We start from the raw sequence: 19561 nt of genomic DNA on the forward strand, positions 1-19561 counted from the left end.
CCAGCTAATGACTGGGGAAGACTGCAAAGATGGCCTAAAATGTGTAAGTAACAAAAAGCACAGGAAATAATGTCCTAAACACGTCATAGTGCTCCCATTTATACATCTAGTCTATGATACAGGGAATTTAGCAGTAAGAATAAAGACATGCCATATCTGCATTAAGAGCTGCCACAGTGAACAAGGAAACTATTGAAATAGGAGTGATAGTGAAACACAACACAATGAGATAAACAAGTACTTAAAAGACAGCCCTGGCACAAAGTTAAGGTAAAGAATGGGTGGGGTGGGAACAGGCCAAGGAGTCAATTCACTGTGTAAGGCTCTGAGGCATCTATTGACATTCAGATCTCCAGCTGCCCCCTGGTGTGCAGGCAAGGTACAACACTTAACGCTGCAGAATATTTTTTTTAAAAATCCCCAAACCTAAAGATTTCTCAAGCTGCAGTTGCCCACTCACAGGTTGTTAGACATCCCCCAAGATGGAAATGCTATTAAAGTATCTTCAAGTGGAAGTAATTAGGGGTTCTGTTGTGCAGGAAGCTAAGGGCCTTTGCTGAAGTCAATGGGAGTGAAGGCTCCTCAGGATCTCACTGGAGATAGTAGATGCCTTACTGGTAAGTTAGCAAATTATTACACAACGGATTTAAATACTACAGAGCACACTCAGTAAGTGCATATGTGTGCGCGTGCGAGTGATTCCTTCAGATTGCTATTGCCAACAGCAGCAGCTCTGCAAAAGAGGTTGGAAATGAACTGTAGACTCTGCAGTGTGGAGGATAAGCAAATGAATCACATTGGAATGAAGTAGCAGCTGTCTTTGTGGAGAGGATTAACAAGAACAGGTATGGCCACTTAGGAGCTGTCCATCTCCTTCAGAGCCTGGGGATTCTTGGCCTGATGACAGCGTGAGTTTATGAGTGAAGCCAGAGAGCACAAAGGTAGCTACACAATTCTGTTCCAACATTAAAGTGACATTTGCTTGTGTAACCCTGTAAATCACAAACAACATGGATTGATTTCATGCTTAAAAGTAAGAAAATTTTCTTAATATAAAATAAAATAAAAACTACTCTTCTCTTCCCCAGCAGCAAAATTATGTGAGATGCCCAAATTCATCTTCACCCATTTTTGAAAAAAGTTTACACCAAATTGTTGCACTAGCCTGACTCATATGGATCATTTGCAGAGCAAGGAGCAGGGCTATTACATGACTCCAACCTAAGTGCTCCTCTCCACTTGTCATTGCTTAATTTGATGGGGACTTTGGAGAGGCAAATCAAAGAAAAATGCAGGAAGTGCGAGTGCAGGCAGGAAAAAGACGGCACATGGGATATCCCGACACATACAAATATCTATGTAGTTGCTAATGACACCTGCACAAAAATTCCATGTGGCAGATGGACCATACATAGGGACAGAGGTCAGGGAGTGGAAGAACCAGAGAACAGACGCTCTTAGCATATGTTCTCCTTCTGTGTAAAATATTCTAGTTATTTAGTGATGCTTGGAGCAGCATTATTTATTATTATTTAGCTGTACTAATAAACACTCTCAGAAAAAGCTCTAGGTTTCCTAATTAATTATAGTTACAGTTACAAAATGATGACCATCCAGCAACATTAAATAATTGTAAAAGGGGAACAAGCTAACTCAACCAGCCAGTAAATCAAAACAGAAAAGCCCCTTTCACTTCTCTCCCAAGGGACATACCCTCATCTTTTCCAACAAACTGTGTCAAATGGGTGGCGTTTGCAGTGTGACTGGAAGGTTCTGAAGTTTGAGCAATTTCAGACCAAGGTGGGAAACCAGTTAGAGTCCTGGGGGCCTTGCAGAGAAAACAGTACCAGCAGCCCCTGAGAAATCAAACTTGAGAGCCTCTGCTGATCACAGCTATGGCAGTATGTCATAGGAGAGATGAGGTCCCTCAGGTAGGCAGGTTCCAAGCCATTTAGGGCTCTATAGGTCAGAACTAATACCTTAAACTTCACTCTGAGACCGATAGGCAACCAGCCGAGATCCTGGAATTCTAGTGTTAGGTGCTCCCAGCAAGATGCCCTGCTCAGTAAGTGAACTGCTGTGTTCTGCGCTGGCATCAGTCTCTGAAGGGTTTTAAGTGGTAGCCCCCCAGAGCATATTGCAGGTGGCAAAGGCATGGCTAGCAATAGTAAAATCAACATCCAAAAATAAAAGTCGCAACATCCTGGCTAGGCACAGAGTATAAAAAGCCACCTTAGTTACTGCTGTAGTATGATCCTCTAACAGCTGGCAGTCTAAAATCACTCCCTAAGTCCTGAACTTTGGTGACGAGTGAAGCAAAGAGGTTGATCTGCTCTCTCTTCTGCAGCTTCCCCCAACCACAATCCTCACCTCCATTTCTGATGAGCTGAGCTTCAGCTAGCTCGTTCTCATCCACAGCCCTGTCTGAACTGAACAGTGGCTGAGGCGCTGAACCACAATGCCATCCAAGCAAGACAAGAGAGCCATACAGTTGGATGTTATCAGCATACTGAAACGGCTTCCCTGTGCTACCCCATGCAAGAGAGCCTTTTGGGAAGAGGAGCCATAGCATTAGCTAGTCTTAAAGTGATGCCCCAGTAGCCAGTGGCCACATGGCAAATCTGTCAACTGTGGTGACACTGCTAAGCATTCTTGTGTGAAACGAGAAGGACAGTCTGTATTTGGGAGTTAGGGCCAAAATTTCCCATGAATCCTCAGTCTCCACATCTAGCCCCTCCCCCTGCCCACACCAGTTTACACCTGGTCTATCTGTCCAGGTTTTTATATAATTCTCATCACCATGGTATTTGAGCAACTAACGTGTCACAGTATAATGCAAACTAATGGCAGCATCTCAAAATTCAAGGCTTCTTTTTCACAGAAGTGGAAAATAGGGTCCTGGGGACACTGAGTGAATTTTTCATGATAGTCACTTATAAATAAGCTTACAAAAGCCAAAAGCCTCACAACAAAATGTATTTTTTTAACCATATTAAAATAGGAAAACAGCAGGTGAAATCTTGGCTCCAACTATCCCAATGGCAGTTTGCCATTGACTTCACTGGGGGCAGGATTTCACCCCATATCACTACAATCTGACCAATTCCTTAATTCCAGAAATTGTCCCTACTTTACCCAACAGCATCATCAACCACCTACACGTGGGTGTGCGTCACACACACACACACTCCTAAAAGGAGTAAGAGTAACTAGCAGACACATTTTCTCTCTCTCTCTCACACACACACACACACACACACACACACACCTAAAAGGAATAAGAGTAGCTGGCTCGCTCTGTCTCTCTCTCACACACCCTCACTCTAAAAGAAATAAGAATAGCTGGCGGACACACACACTCACTCTCTCTCTCTCTCTTTCTCTCGAAATAAGAATAGCTGGCGGACACATTCATAGCTGAGGTCACTGAGTTGCTCTTCAGCCAGAAAACAACAAACTCACTCCTTCTGTCCTCAGGCTATATGAGGCTAACAAACATAACATCCCTAAGAAAGGCGAGATTAATCAAACAGTTCTAAACTTTCATGTCCGCAGAGTCCTAAGCTTTTTATTTTATATTACCTTTTTCTTATTTTTTAATCATGCATATTTTGAAAGAGACAAAAGTAAGACAGCATTGAAAACATTTAATGTCTCTATGGAAACACAGGCTAACTCATGTTTTATTGCCAAGTGACTACCTAACTAGAGTTTTACATCCTATTGGATCACTACAGGCCATCTGCCATATCAGAAACTTCTGCAAAAAAAATTTTTTTTTTCAGTTAAAGAAAAAAATCATCATTCTTGACTACTAGTTTAGAACAATTTTGAAAAATTCAAATAACCTCACTTCAGAGGTAGCCCCTTAAAAAGATAAAGGCCTGCCTTAGAGAATTAATAGAAAATGACCCATTTCTAGGTGTATTTTAATTATAAGATTGTATATTGGCAGCCACAAGGCAAAACAAATGATTAAACATCTGTTTCTTGTACTCTAGCACTAATTGTCTTCCTCTCTTCTTTCCTCTGTTAGTGTCAAAAGCATTTTCTTTTAAGATTTAACAGTTACTGCCTACACTGGCGCTTCTGGCTGCAGGCTATCTCCCCAGATCTTGCTCCAAATACAAGAGAGGAATAGGTTTCTTGCCAAGCCCTGGGAAAGTTTGAAGACTTTACTTTTAAAAATATAATCTTCTATCAGTGCTCTAAGCCTGCCAAGGTAATTATGGCCCATGCTGCATATACATCTTTGCAAAAGACCTGCAGACATTTCAAACACTTAATAGAAGAACTCCATAAATGTACATATTTAAATAAATAAAACTGTCATGTAAAGGTATCACTTAATCTCAAATAGTGGAAGGAACTCATAATGAGAATGGAATGACTCAATAAGCCTTTCAAAGCCCCAAGTTGTAATTTAAATTAATGCTTTCTCCTGTCGTGCCAGTCACAAGACATACTTATTATATCTTTGGATTGTCAATCACAATCCATTTAGCACAGACAGAGCCATGTAGCTTTGTGCTCTTGCCCTTCAAGCTGGTTCAACAACGGCTGAAATAAGGTCACAGAATTCTGTGATTTAAACTGGAGAAGATACAGTCCAAGGTAAGTCTGATGCGGCAGCATATTTTTTGGGGAGGTGAGGAAGCCTGCATTTAAAATACTTAAATTAATTCTATATCATACAAGCTGTGGGTATGTTTTCTGTACCTTTTCATGTCTTCTTGGCCAACACTGTAAGAAACAAACAAAAATAAAAATAATGAAGCAAAAGTCATTTGAAAATAATCTGCATAATTAATAAGATTGCACTGAGATTTCCAGATGGCATTGATAGCCAAGGATGCACTTCAAGCCCAGTGAAGTCTAAGATTCTCATCGACTACAATAGGCTTTGGATGGGCCCCTGGTGAGGTTGTAATAATTTCTTCAAGATGTGGAACCTACCAGTTTTCCATGCCTTGGTCACCTCCTCCTTGGTTTGCTGTAATGCTCTCCACACGTGAAACCTGCTTGCCACATTGTGGCTACCTGCTTACTTGGCAGATTCTTCCATGGAACACATTACGCCCATGCTCCAAAAGCAGCAACAGATTCCTATTTGTTTCCAGCTGAGGTCAAGGTTCTGATTTGGACCAGTAAATCATTATATGTTTTAAGTCCTGACTATAATGCCCTCTCTCCCTGTGTTCCATACCAATAATTGAGGTCAGCTGTGGATCTCTTCATGATTCTGCCCCTGGAATTCTACTTCAAAGGAAGTAGGAGCAGCGTACTCTGGCAGAGAGTTCACAAACCTGAACCTATCTTCCTGACGGTCTGACAGAGTCTGAGTTTGTAGTTCGTAAGAACATGATGCAAGGTCTATCAATTTTATTACATTTTTCATGAAAGAATGTTTTGACTGGTTGTTGGGGACATCAGAATTACCATACTAGAACAGCCCAATGGACAATCTAATATCCTGTCTCTGAGTGACCAGTACCAGACACTTCAGAGGAAGGTATGCAAAAACTCATAATATACAGTTATGGAATAACATGCCCTTTAGAGGAAGTTTCTTCTTAACCGCCATCAGTTAGTGGTCGGCTTATGCCCTAAAATATGAGGGCTTAGATCCCTTATTAAAATAATAACTTCATCTATGTAACTTATTGTGACTCTAACAGCATCCCAATGCCAGAGGGCAAGGGGCTCATGGGTATCTGGTGGTGAGTTTCTGTTGGCCTGACCAGTTCAGTGTAGCCCAATTCACTTATGTCATAATCTGTATCTCTTAGGTGTCGTGTAAGATGTTATTGGAAAACCATAACAACCTGATCATTAATATTCTTATGTGGTGCAGGTATAGTAAATGCCCAAAGGACTGTACAAATGTGAAGGAAACATTGTACTAAAATGTGTTTGGGGACAAGTCTGGGGAGTGAGTAAACAGGTTTTTTCCAAAGGAAAGGCCGACACCTCCATCCAAGCACAATCACAGACAATTGGCAACCCGTCAAGTGGCCATTCACTAGTATATCGGAGGCTGCAGGAAAAGATTAATTTGCATTGTAGAAAGCACCAGCAAGGAAGAAACCTGCATGGAATCTTCTCCATCAGACTCCATGGCACGTTTCCTCACAGCAGGGGCACTGGACTTTGAGAAAGATACATTTCAAAAGTTCATTGCACTATAAAAGAGAGGGGCACAGAACCTCAAGTTACCTTTCACCTAAGATGACAAAGGAACCAAGCACTTTGGACTTGGTGAGAGCTCCTTACCGATTGGATGATCAGCCATCTTGCTGGTAGGAAGCATGGTAAGAATCTTACCTTGAACCAAGACTGTAGTTTTCTTAAGTCTTAGTCACCAGAAAGTGTTTTTCACTTTTATTTGCTTGTAACCATTTCTGACTTTATCCCTTATGCAGAAACTCACTTAAAATCCTTTTTGTTAATAAACTCATTTTACATTTAATCTAAACCAACCCAGTGCTGTGTTTGAATTAAAGTGATTGTTAATGCCACTTAAAGCAAAATAACTGCTATTTGTAGAGTAGCAAACTTTATTACTTGCCTACATATTCCAGGCCAGAGCTGGACCCTTCAGGGTAGACAGTTTGGGGGAAATTCAGGACTAGGGTGTATGTTGGGATCACATGGCTAGTAGTAACCAAGGCTGGCTGAGACCAGAGTGTTGCTGTGGTGTGATAAGTAGGCTGCTGGAGTCAAAGTTGCTGAACCAGGGCTTTTTATCACACAGAGATTCAGTGCATGTTTATATGCTGGCTGGAAGCATCCAGACTGGGATGCTAAAGCAGTAGAGGAATGTGGTCGCCATTGGCCTGGGACGGTGAACCGCGGCCAGTGGGAGCTGCGATCGGCCGAACGTGCGGATGCTGCAGGTAAACAAACCGTCCCGGCCCGCCAGCGGCTTTCCCTGGCGGGCCACGTGCCAAAGGTTGCCGATCCCGGATCTATATGGTCATATTTTAATCACATAACATCACAGGCCCTACCATTGTTTGCTATAATAGCATCATACATTCATTATCATTTTCCATTCTGGTCTTCATGTATTGTTGCTGTTTGATTTTCTGACTGCAGCTTAACATCAAGCAAAGGTTTTCATTGAGCTTCCATATTGATACCTTGGTCTCTTTCCTTTAGAAAAATTTTTTTGTTTAAGGTGACAGAAAAACTAAAAGGTGGGTCAAGTTCCAGTTCTAAATGGACACACTATAAAGCTTGTAGATTTTTTACATAGCTTGATTTCTCTATTAGGTTAAACTTCTCAAACTCAGGTGCCTAACACTCAGACACATATTTAGGTACATAATTTTCAAATGTCTTGAACACCTACAGCCTCAACAGCAGTTAATAGAACTTGAGGCACCCAATATAAACACAGTACAATACAACAACGCCAACATTTTCTAACAGGCTTTGGGGGCATGTAGCTGTTAGGAGTATCTTTATCAATTGATCTATCAATGTATTTTTTCAAGTCAGGAGAGAGAAAGTAAAATCCATGAATATTTTCCATGACAAGGAAATAGGTTTTGTAACTTAATTTTGCTTTTTCAGAGGAGAGAAATTGGTTCCCTTTCAAATCCTTCAACAAGGATTCATCAATACCCAAGAGAGTCCATTTTGGGACCCCAACAGACCAACATGAGGCTGGGGAACATGCCAATTTAGCATCAGTTCTAATGCTACAAAAAGTGTTGGTAATAGAGGCTAAAGCCTTGATCCTGAAAACACTTAAGCACATGAATGGTCCCACTGATTTCACGTGGGTTAGCGATGAAAAGATTTGTAGGAGCCTATAACTGTGGCCTTTTTTTCTTTTCTGCTTTACTTGTTGGAAGGGATAATCAACCCTATCAGAGACTTAGAAATGTCACCACCAGATTTAGTCTGGGTTTTTTCACTTCATTATAACTTTGTCCTAGGAGCTAGAAATTGACCAGGTTAGAAAAAGCCAGTGGTTTGGGTAAGGCTTTCTCAAGCCCTGCTATCTGAAATATGACCCAGCAATATATCTGGCCTGTCATACGGATCAATATCCTAACATTTTTAGAGAAAGAAAAACCTCTCTCTAAGATGGGTTTCTTTTAAAGAATCACACTTGCCATCTTTTGTTCCAGTTCGAAAGTCCTAGATAGAATCTCACTGTGTCCACCACCTTCAGCTGTACTGTGTGCAGTATGCAGTCCTTCTCCCCGACAGCTTGATTCTTCAGCCCTGGTTCTTGCTGAATTATTACTCACATGACTAGTCCCATTGACTTCAGTGACTACTCCTCATGCGAGTACGCTTTCCTCAATGTAAGTAAGGATGGCAAAATCAGGCTTGGCTTCAGAAGTATTTAATTTTCCTATTAGCAATGATCTATATACTTAAATGGTTTCAAATATTAATTAATTTGTCCTTTCAACACACTAGTGAGATAGGGAAGTATTGGTATCCATTTTACAGATGGAGAATGGGGGCAGAGCATGTAAGGCCCAGATCCTGAAAAAGTATTTAGGTGCCTAAATCCCACTGATTTCAAAGGGAATTAGACACCTAAATATCTTTTGAGGATCTGGGCCTTAAAATGACTTGTTCAAAATAATCAAAGAAGCTTGTCTTAAAGCCAGGAATTCAACTCATATCTGAGTCACCAGTCAAGTGCCTTAACCACTGGTATATCCATCCCCCGAGATCCTCCTAGGCATTAAAACTGTTATCTAAATTGTGAATATTTAGGCAGTCTGTTTCAGGGTCCCTTGTAGCCCTTGCTTACTGAAGGAAGGGAACGGACAGTATCTCCTTTCAGCACTACATAATCTCTGTTGATGCCGATGAACCTACAAATGCAGTAACATTTTATTTGGTTATAGGAAAGAAAAGACTCAGACAAGCAGCAACTGAGGTCCAATGGGTCAGGAAATACAATAGACTGAAAATGTAAACAAAAGGAATAATTTTAAAATCTTTTAAATAACAGTAATATTAAAAATAGCATATAGGAGCTCAGCACAATCTTTTTTTTTTTAAGTTCCTTTTTCCTCCATTCAGTAAACTATAAGCATTGAGAAAATTATATAAAGAAAATAAATTCCAAGGTGTTGGCGGAACTGGTGGCAAATGAGTTTCTTTATTTTACCATCAAAAACAAAAAATTCTACTTTTTCAACATTACTCTAATTGTAGAAAATATTTAATTGTACCGTGATTTTGACTTTTGTATCCTTAGAAGTCTAATCTCTCTTCTGTAATAAAAAATAAGACATTTCTCAAAATTTCTGCATATCAACCGACTAAATCACAAGATGTTTTTTCCTCAAGATAAATATCCACCAAAAGCAATATAATCAAGGATTCAACTTAGACCTATACTTTTTATTCATTAGTGGAACAGTAAGGCCCTCTTCTGGATTATGAATTACAGCATGGCCAAGCAAAAGCATATGTAAGTGACATTTAAATAACAAATCCTCCAAAAGGTAGACTGTCATGCATCTTGTTTTCTTTTTCTTAGTGCCATTTTCCTTCCTAGTTTTCACATTTGTGATTACACATTTCAAATGCCATGATTTAGTAGTTTAGAATGAGTCCAACTGACTGGTGGATTTAATTCTTAACTGTCATCTTTTTCTATAGTCTAACATTCAAGAGAGGGGTAAGAGGGACAAACTTTCATGGCAACCTCCAAAACTTCACGTACAAATACTATGCAGGCAAAACTGGAATTTGCTTATGCAAATCAAGTAGTCACACATGTAGTTTTGAATAAATATCTGCCTTTTCATATGTGACTTTTCAGAAACTCTTTGAAAGTTTGGCCTACAGTAGATATACAGTGGAAAACAATGAACTGCTACATTGGTCTGATCTCAATTTTCAAGATCGGTATAGTTGCTTAACTGTCCTTTTGTTACCCTCTTGTAACTCTTAATTGAATTCTAATTCAATATGCAGTAGGGTATGTATATGAATGTAACTTTCCAAGTGGCTTGTTTATCCACTTTTGGTATTGATCTAGTCTCTACAAGTATCTGCTGTTTAACAGCAAGAGGCTGCTCCATAGACAAAAGGACACAGATATTCATCCATGTGCTGTACAGAATGGCAGTTACTTCAATGGAGTGCTGAATCCATATGGCTGAAAAGAAGTTCAGTCTGAACTATAATTCAAAATATTCCCCACCAAACAGAAACCATACATTCTTCATAAAGGCAATGTTTGGTGATTAGAAATCAGTCAACCTACTAGCCATAGAAAATGACAGAAACCGATAATGTTCAACTAGTGAAACCATACAGATCAACATATTTGAAATTCATTAACGTTTCCATTCCATACCCAAATGCTGTATCAAAGGGAACACCGAAGAGATCTTTTTCCACAAATCATTATTTTGTTATCTTTCAGTTTTCCATCAGTAGAGGACTATCACTTATTGCATTCCTTTTTCCGTACTTTTGATTTCGGTGCTGCCAGAAAGGATGGAGGAAAAAAGACATGGAAAGTGAAAGATGACAATGCCTGTGCCAGAACTCTTTTAATTTATGATTAGGGTTAAAGTAGTTGCAAAAAAAAGGAAACTTACCATTTGGATTTTCTTGTCTGTAGAAGGTTTTTAACATGTCCACTGCTTCTTCAGCTCGATAACCAGCAATGCACTGTTGAAATTAGAACTCTATGTTCATTAAAGCATCCAAAACCAAGATGCCTTGTGCCACACAATAACACCTGAGGTGTAGGATAATTGCACAGAATTTGTACTGCCTTTTCTGTTTACTGAGAGTACATCTCTAATTATCTGTGATCAGAAACCCTCATTTTCAGAATGAAGACCTTGTCTGTTTTTAAAATTAGGCTGAGGCTTAGTATAGTAGTTGACAGACCTCCTCATCCTCCATAGGAGTTATAAGAAAAACTCTTCTGCAACCACCCTTCCCTCCCCCACATACTAGCAGTGTACTTTCCGTTTACTTCTGCAAATCACACTAACCCTTGGGAATATAAGAAACATGCATGCCGGTATTTGTAAATTAGGTTCCTATCAAGTAGCTCTTCTATTATCCTATTCCTAGAAATCAATTCTGAGGCTTCCTTGGCCCTTCAAAAGTAACACTCCCACCCACAAAATGTACTGTAACTGGCCCAAATATGTGAATGGGAATGATAGGAAAAATAACGGGCTAGGATGTTTTCAATAACACCACTAATTGCAGAGAGTACACCCACATAAGAAGGTGCTAACTTGTACACATTCATCCCACTGCAATTCCTTGAAAAAAAAAAAAAAAACATTTACTATAGAAATAGTCTTTTCCTTTACACAGTTGGGTATATCTGAGAGCTAAATACCCATTTTCAGCTTGAATATCAGAAAATCTTTCAGAAGAAGACTGTACAAAGCTCTCAAACTGTACTCTCATAAGCAAGCTTCCTCTCTCTCCCACCACTGATCAGCAGGTGGTCAATCTAAAAAGCAGGTGCTTATGTTGTGATGCCATCAGTATGTTCTTGCTGATGTTGGAAACCCTTTTACAGCCTCACTATCTCAGTTTCTCATCACCAACAGTAACTGTATTCATTGTTTTAAACATTAAATACAAGAAGGAACACATCTTGATATTTTACCTGAAATGGTTCCCCAGTGTCTGTTAAGTTAGCAGAGGAGATGTTCAAAACTGACCCACAACCTCCAAATCGCTCATTTTGACAGCCATACACAACCAGTGGGATTTATATGAAAGAGTTAAGGAACTAAGTTAATAAGAAAAGCGTGGTATGAAGCAAAGTATCCTGATTTTATTGGCCATCTGAGTTCAGTAAATTGTGCCTGTACTCTTTTTATAAAATTAGTCTGCACTCAACCCTCACTCCTGTGCACTACTTCTGGGTAACGCACGGAGCATGCCTTCTGCAGATGGAAGGATGGGTCATCCTGCTCTGGCCTTTGAAGATGGAAGAGAAGAGATCCCAAAGGGGATACATTGGAAACCACATATTACTAGTTTGTTACACTTTCTAAAACTGGACACTTGCGTGGGATTAACTAATTGTATACAGTAACAGGCTCTTTCTGAAAATTACTTTCACACCCCTAAGAGAAAACAATGTATGTGCCAGGTTTGCAAATTGCTTTCTCTTATCCTTAAATCTCTCATCCTTGGTCATATGGCCTTCAATATAGGAACTGTAGCATGGGCATGTTCTCTGAGCAGATAAGTTGGAACCCTATAAACCTGTTTGACAAAATCAAGCTCTTCTCCATTGGTTCATTACCAAATGATTTACTTGAAAGTAACATATCGCCATATGGTTTCCCAGCATGAATCAGAACCAAAGGATACTCATCAAGCGCAGGGCAGCTGCACACATGATACAAGGTTCTACAGTTACATACAACACTGTGTGCGCAAACACTTCCGCGGGATCCTTGTCGTGTTGATGACACCAGTCTAGGACCTGATCGATTGCTACCATTTCTGCATGTCGAGTAGCCTGGGAATTTATAGAGAGACAAAAAAGGCTTGCACTGATCTGCAACTTTAAACATATTACCCCATTAACCTTATCCACTCAAGTGAAATGAGAACACACCACCATAAAAGTATCTCTTTTTAATAAAAACAAGGTAGGCTACAACTTGTCTATTAGAAATCAGTTATTTTCATTTCTATCACAGTGGCATTGTAATGCTTCTTTGAAAGCACTCTTTTTTGGCTGGTCCCGGCTGAAGAATTGAGTACACGCAGAGTGCAATTTCAATTTTGCACAGATTGATTTGAAGTAACGATACTCAGCCTCAATTTTTAGTCATGTACAACTCTCAAGGAATCCACAAGCTTGATCAGATCTCTTCTCATTCTGCCTACTCCTTGGCAGAACAAGCAGAGGGCTCAAATCAGAAGTACCTCTCACCCTATCCTGCTCCATGTGTAAGGAAAATGTTGAGTAAAGAGACCAGAGTGACCTCTTTGCTGTCAGGAAATATGGGAAGGGAATGAGGAGGAGACATGTATCACAGTGATGGGTGTGGCATAATGAACACAAACAGAATACAGAAACTAATGGAGTTGCAGAGACCCACAAAACAATCCCAGAATAACGTCCTGATATTGCACTGTAATGTCGGCATCATGATATAGCAGTCACCATGAGTTTTGTTGACCTAATGTCACAACACAAACTTCACAAGATAATATAACATCATTGTTCTGATTATTTTGTGGCTCTCTGTGACTCCATTAGATTTCAAAGTAGCTCTTCAAGTTTGAGAATCATTTATTTGAATTAATATTACCAAGATAATTTTCTTTTTTTAAATCCTTATTTAGGAAAAGAAGGATTTTTTTTGTGTCCCAGGCACTGAACTGGAATGTGGGAGATCTGAGTTCAACTACCAGCTCTGCCACTCACTTCCTGTGTGACGTTGGCCAAGTCATTTAACCTTTGTGACTTTATTTTCAATCTGTAAAATAGGGATAATACCTCATTAGGGTGCCATGAAGCTAAATTCACTGTTGATTGTGATGTGCTTGGATATTAAGGTGATGGGGCCCACGTATACAGATAAATAGGTTACTAATAAAATCTTATGTTGCTAAAACTAATAACTGTAAATTCATATTTAGATTCACATTTAGAATCTACATGTGGATCTAAATCAATATTTAGATGTAATTCCCGCATTCTTAGTGATGCAATGTGACCTTAACATTGTCTTAATATGGTAGCTGAGGATTCCTCGGTGAAGGTTGACACTAAAAGTGATTTGGGGATTCTAGTGGGTAACCTGCTGAACATGAGATCCCAGTGCAACGCTGTGGCCAAAAAGGCTAATGCAATCCATGGATGCATAGAAAGGGGAATCTTGAGTAGGAGTAGAGAGGTTATTTTCCCCCTGTATTTGGCACTGGTACGACTGCTACTGGAATATTGTGTCCAGTTCTGGTATCCAGAAGGATCCAATTCAAGAAGTATGTTGAAAAATCAGAGAGGGTTCAGAGAAGACCCATGAGAATGATTAAAGGATTAGAAAACATAGTGATAGACTCAAGGAGCTCAATTTATTTAGCTTAACAAAGAGAAGGTTTGTTAAGGTTTGTCAAGTGACATGATTATAGTCTATAAATACTTACATAGGGAACAAATATTTGATAATGGGTTCTTCAATCTATCTGAAAAAAGTATAACACAATCCAATGGCTGGAGATTGAAGCTAGACAAATTCAGAGTGGAAATAAGGTGCAAATTTTCAACAGTGAGGGTAATTAACCATTGGAACAATTGACCATGGGTCGTGGTGGATTCTCCATCACTGGCAATTTTTTAAATTGAGATTAGATGTTTTCCTAAAATTTATGCTCTAGGAAATATTTTGAGGAAAGTGTATGGTCTATGATCACCTAGTCTGACACAACAATCCCTTCTGGCCTTGGACTCTAAGAATCTATGAAGGCTGTGTGCATTGAGAGTGCCTGGGAGTGAGCTCACTGCACTCCATTAATCCCTGGCCAGCAGACTGATTCCCGGGAAACCATTATAGTCAATGTAATTTAGAGCAGCCCTGTTTGACTGCTCAAAATTATGCCCTGAAGATCACAGGAGGCATGAAGATAGAGCCACCTCTGCTTACCCCCACACCAATTCAACAGCACCCACCATGAGCTGGATGTAGATGATAAACAGATAAACAGTAACAATGGAACAAGAAAATAATTATTGTTATAGAAGGGTGATAAAAGATGTTGGAAGAATAGACATTACCTGAAGGTGAAGTCATTAGGGAAGAAACTTATGATGCTATTAATACAGTGCCCAAAAGTATCCTGCCCTGAAGAACGAACAATATAAATCTTACACAAGAATCAACAAGTGAGAGTGACAGGGCTAAAGCTGGTAGTTCTATTTTATCTCAGGGCATCATTAGTAATTTATGAGTGGAAACAATATTTCCTTTTCAGTGCTTACATACTGTACTTGCAAGATGCTCTGGGCAAAGACACATGCTGGCATGACTAAACAGGAGATAAATAGAGAGGAGAAGCCTACATGTGGTAACAAAGAATCTTAAAGGGAGAACAGTTTAGTGGGAGGGGTATGCTTGCACATAAACAAATTCCAATAAATGTTCTTGCTGGGAAGGGCCACATGTATTATTACAGAGGAAATAGTAGGGTTGTCTGAGGAAAGACTGAGAACAATCAGGCAAGCGTGGGAGCTGCCAGAGGGAAAACAATGCTGGCTAGGTTTTGTGTACCTATTGCTAAGTTGTTTAGAAAGAATGACTTACAAAGATATTTGTTGCACTGTTGCCCAACGAATTCAAGTAATGACAAGCCTAACATCTTGAAGGGCTGAATCTAGATACATGCTCCTACTAAGCAACACGAAAGATTCTGTAATGTATACGGCCCTTCCTCCCATCCCCAACCTTAGCAAGAAGGAGGAGCCTGATGATAAAGAATTTTAAAATAAGGCTGGTAGAAGAGGTTGCCTCACTGGTTTTACATATATTGCTATTGGCGCATGGAACAGAAAGAGAGCATATGTGACAATATGCAGAATAACTAGAGATTTCAGTTGCTGGCAAAATTTGGAGAGATTTCAGAAAATAATTTTTTAGACAAAAATGACCAGTTTTGGAATAGGGAGAAGGGGTTTTGAGTGCCCACAGCAGTTCACTTTGCGCCTAGTCAACTAATGCCAGAAAATTGTGTGAGAAAATACGAAGAGAAATATTGAAGACATTTTGGTCTTTCCTGCTTACATATTTTCTAGTAAGTAATCACTATCACTCTAACACCATCTTTCATCCAAGACCCAGACTGCTTGTAGTCATTGAAGAACAAGGGCCAGATATTCAGAAGTGCTGAGCACCCTCAGTTCCCAATTACTTCAATGTGAGTGGTGTGTGTTCAGCACTTCTGAAAATCAAGCCACAAAAAATGTGAAACTTGGGTGCCTAAAGTTCCCTTTACACTTTTTTTCTGTAGGAGTAGGGGTGCTACTGCTGATTTTTTGTGATTGATTTCTACTGTTACATTCTGCCTTATAACAAACAGTAAATTCTCCCTATCTGGATTTAGAATTCTTCACTTTATTTTCTAAATAATGGTGTAGTATTGATTAAATACATGTTGTAGGTCATCCAAAAGGTACCTGTATTTCAGTGGTGGGAGAAGGATTCATACTGATTTTAAACTGAACTCCCTAACATGTACTACACTTCTAATTTTCATGAACTAGAGATGAGATGCAAAGCTGCTACAAAAAGGTTGTGCATTATCATCCAACACAAATGGAAGTGGGTCATTAGACTTACTACCATCTCTTTGAAACTGAGTTTATAAGCCTCCTTTTTTTATTTTGTTTTTGGACTGGATGAGACATAATACAAACTGAGGACCTGAATCTGCAATCAGATCCATTTGGGGCAAACCTGCACAGAGCCCCACTGACTTCTATAGGGCTCTGTGGGGCTTAGGACCCACCCACACAGATCTGATTGCAAGAATTGGGTCTAAATGTTGAAAGCAGAAATTCAGTATAGCAAAAGTCTTTGTTATTGACATAATTTGGGTAAACAATACAGTTGAACTTTGCTAAAATGCCTATTCTAAAACTTCCATACCAAAACTAGCAGTCCCGGTATTGTCTTTCTTCCCAAGGAAGTTTTCATAGACGAATACTAGAGTTAGGTCTCATATTACTAAAACTAACTTTTGAGAAAACACACTAACATCAATCCTATGAAGTATTATTGTAAGTAAATAAAACCCAACTGCACTTGTCAAAGTACATTTTGCAAAGTGACATCCTTGTTTTGTTCATTTAAATGCTAAATTAAAAAAATCAATTATTTGTCATCTGTCTCCCAGTCATTAGTGTGAATTAGCAAGGCTCTCCTGCATAATTTATTATGTCCACAAATATACGGAAAAAAAAGAAAAATTACCAGTAGTCTACATTATAATGCATTACCTTCAGTGTCCTGTAGTCACAGGAAATTTGGGTGCTGCTTTAACTGTAAATATGAATTCAGTACAACATATAAGGTACAATATATGTATTTGTATAGCTATGTTATATCTGTGTATATCAACTTTCTTTTCTGATTTTTGTTTATTTCTTGTCATAAATAGCTCTAACTAGAGGAATTACTAATAAGTAGATAAGTGGAAATTTCTGAAATCCATCACTCGCATAAATTACAGTCAGTAAGTACACAAATGTCCCAGGTGATAGCAAAAGCATACTGAAATAACTAAACCATGCTCTGAAAAATAAACATGCAAAAAGTGATAGCAAAAAAAAAAGACAGAATGGCTAATTTGCTGAAAGGGTGGGGCATTATTAGGTGTGCAGAGATAGAAATGTGAAATATATATGAAAAGAAAACAAAATATGCACATATGGGGGGAAATCCAGGCCCCACTGAGGTGAATGATGAAATTCCCATTGCACATAGTGTGTACTTTTTGATAGGGCTTTTTTTGTGACTTACATTCTTAGTTTCATTCACCTCATTCCTCCCCTTTCCTAGGATCTCATTGTTGTAGACCATAAGGCAGCCAACAGGAACTTCCCCATTTTCCAATGCTTCTTTAGCCTGCAAGACACACAAGAAAATTAGGAGTGGAGCGGGAAATGTTAACGATAAAGTGCAGACAAAATAAAACCTAATTGCTGTTTGCGTTTGTATATACTGTACACTTGATGGCAAAGTTACACTCTGTCACAGAAGCTCTTTCTGTATTTCCAGTATAGGTTTACCATATTGCAGGTTCCCTAAAAGAGAACACGGCCGGAGGGGGAGGGAGCTTGGGGGAAGGGGGAGTAGGAGGGGTACAGCTGGGGCTGCTGAAGGAGGTACCTACAGCGGAAGTACTCACTGGAGGTGGGGGGCAGTGACATTCCCTGTCACAGTGGCTGGTGTGAGCCCAGGACGCAGCAACAACCATCAGTCAGTGCCTCCCCAGGGATGGGAGCTGGGGCCTAGGTAGGCGAGATCCAGCAACTGTGGCTGCAGGGGAACAAACCAATCAGCTGCGGATGCAAGGGAGGGACCAACCAGAGCTCTTTCTGAGGTGCAGCTTGTCTGCTCTGCAAAAACCCTGGACATTTCCTGTTATTAGAAAAATCCACACAGACAGACAAAGGAAGCTCAAAAAAGAGACTATGTCCGGGAAAACCAGGATGTATGGTAACCTTATTCCAGTAAAAAGACAGACCTGAGATATTTTATGTCTTTTCTAAATAAAGGGCCTGATTCAGCCCAGGAAACCTTGTGGCAAAAATCTTGTGCAAACAGCAACACATACACCTTCCATGAAGCCAGTGTAACCACAAATGTGGGAGTGCTGATCGGGATGGGAGTGTGATGAGAGACTGATTGAATGCATTCAAACATCCTCTGGTGTGGCTACTATGGCTCTCACCCAATGTACAATCCATGAAGGCAGGCAGATGGTTATACTCCTTCCTGCCCTCCTTTGGGTGAATCTGCCTCAGGCACAGAGGGCCAGCCTATTGCAGAAAGGTGCAACTGACACCTCCCTAGTCCAGGAGACACTAACCCAGACACTTTGCTTGCAGTTTATGTCCACATCCTGATTAGTAAGCTCAATAAGGGTCATCTTAGATATCGGTGACCTTGACTGTACCCATGCAGCTGGGCCACGCTGAACTCTCTAGTGTAGCTGTGCCCTTAGATGAGGGGTAAACTTGAGGTGCTGACTTTTGGTCACTCATGAGTAAACATACTAAATCCAGTGCCCGACTCAGACATCTGCCAGCCTACATTCCCCTTGCAGCTTCAGCTACATGGGGTACCTGCTGCCCTGATACAAACAGCTGAGTGATGCTGGGCCGTCCAGCTCTCTGTCTTCACTAGCTATTTTGCCTCAACTGAACGGATTGGCCAATTCACTCAAGTTAGCCAACTCTACGGAAGACAAGCCCTGAGTGCTGGAGCCCACCACCCTGGTGCCCCAGCTCCAGTCTAGGCGCAAAGCTGCACCACTTTAACCCCAGCTGTGTCTTTTAACCCAGACCTGAAGAAGAGCGCTGTGTAACTCCAAAGCTTGTCTCTCCCACCAACAGAAGCTGGTCCAATAAAAGATATTACCTGGCACACACACACCCCTTGCCTCTCTATTTTAACTCAGTTGTAAGGGCGTGCCGCTCCCCCTGCAGAGATTCCTAGCTCAGGCAAACCCGCCCGCACTGGGCTTGTCAGGAAATTAACAGGTACCAACTAGACTGTAAGCTCCGTGGGGCAGGTACCCGGGGGCTCTCCTGGCTCCGTCCAGCGCCTAGCACAGTGGGGACCAGGCGGCGGGGAGGAGGGTCCTAGGTGCCCGGAGGCTACAAATAACAACAAACGCCGCTCTCCAGCCTTTGCGCCCTCGGGGCTTTATCCCCATTTCCTGCGCCGGACGGCCCCGCACTCACCATGCGCAGGGCTCGGTCCATCCAGCGCTCCGCCGCCACCTCCATCCCCCGCCGGCCGGGCCCGGAACGAGCCGCGCCGCGCGGCTGTTTCCGGGGGAGCCGGGC

The 19561-nt window shown here is 40.6% G+C and overlaps 1 protein-coding gene across 1 annotated transcript; it reads right to left on the reverse strand.

Moving 5' to 3' along the window:
• Nucleotides 1-9123: 9123 nt before the first annotated feature.
• On the reverse strand, nt 9124-19518 carry ADAT2 (adenosine deaminase tRNA specific 2). Its single transcript, XM_065401596.1, has 7 exons — nt 19457-19518; nt 17508-17612; nt 12349-12499; nt 11633-11739; nt 10593-10665; nt 10346-10476; nt 9124-9251 (listed from the first exon to the last, which is right to left on the reverse strand). The coding sequence occupies exons 1-6, from the start codon at nt 19499-19501 to the stop codon at nt 10436-10438; spliced, it is 522 nt and encodes a 173-aa protein (XP_065257668.1). The 5' UTR covers nt 19502-19518; the 3' UTR covers nt 9124-9251; nt 10346-10435.
• Between the last annotated feature and the right edge of the window lie 43 nt (nt 19519-19561).

Source organism: Emys orbicularis, chromosome 3 (genome assembly GCF_028017835.1).
Source record: "Emys orbicularis isolate rEmyOrb1 chromosome 3, rEmyOrb1.hap1, whole genome shotgun sequence".
Lineage (NCBI taxonomy): Eukaryota > Metazoa > Chordata > Testudines > Emydidae > Emys > Emys orbicularis.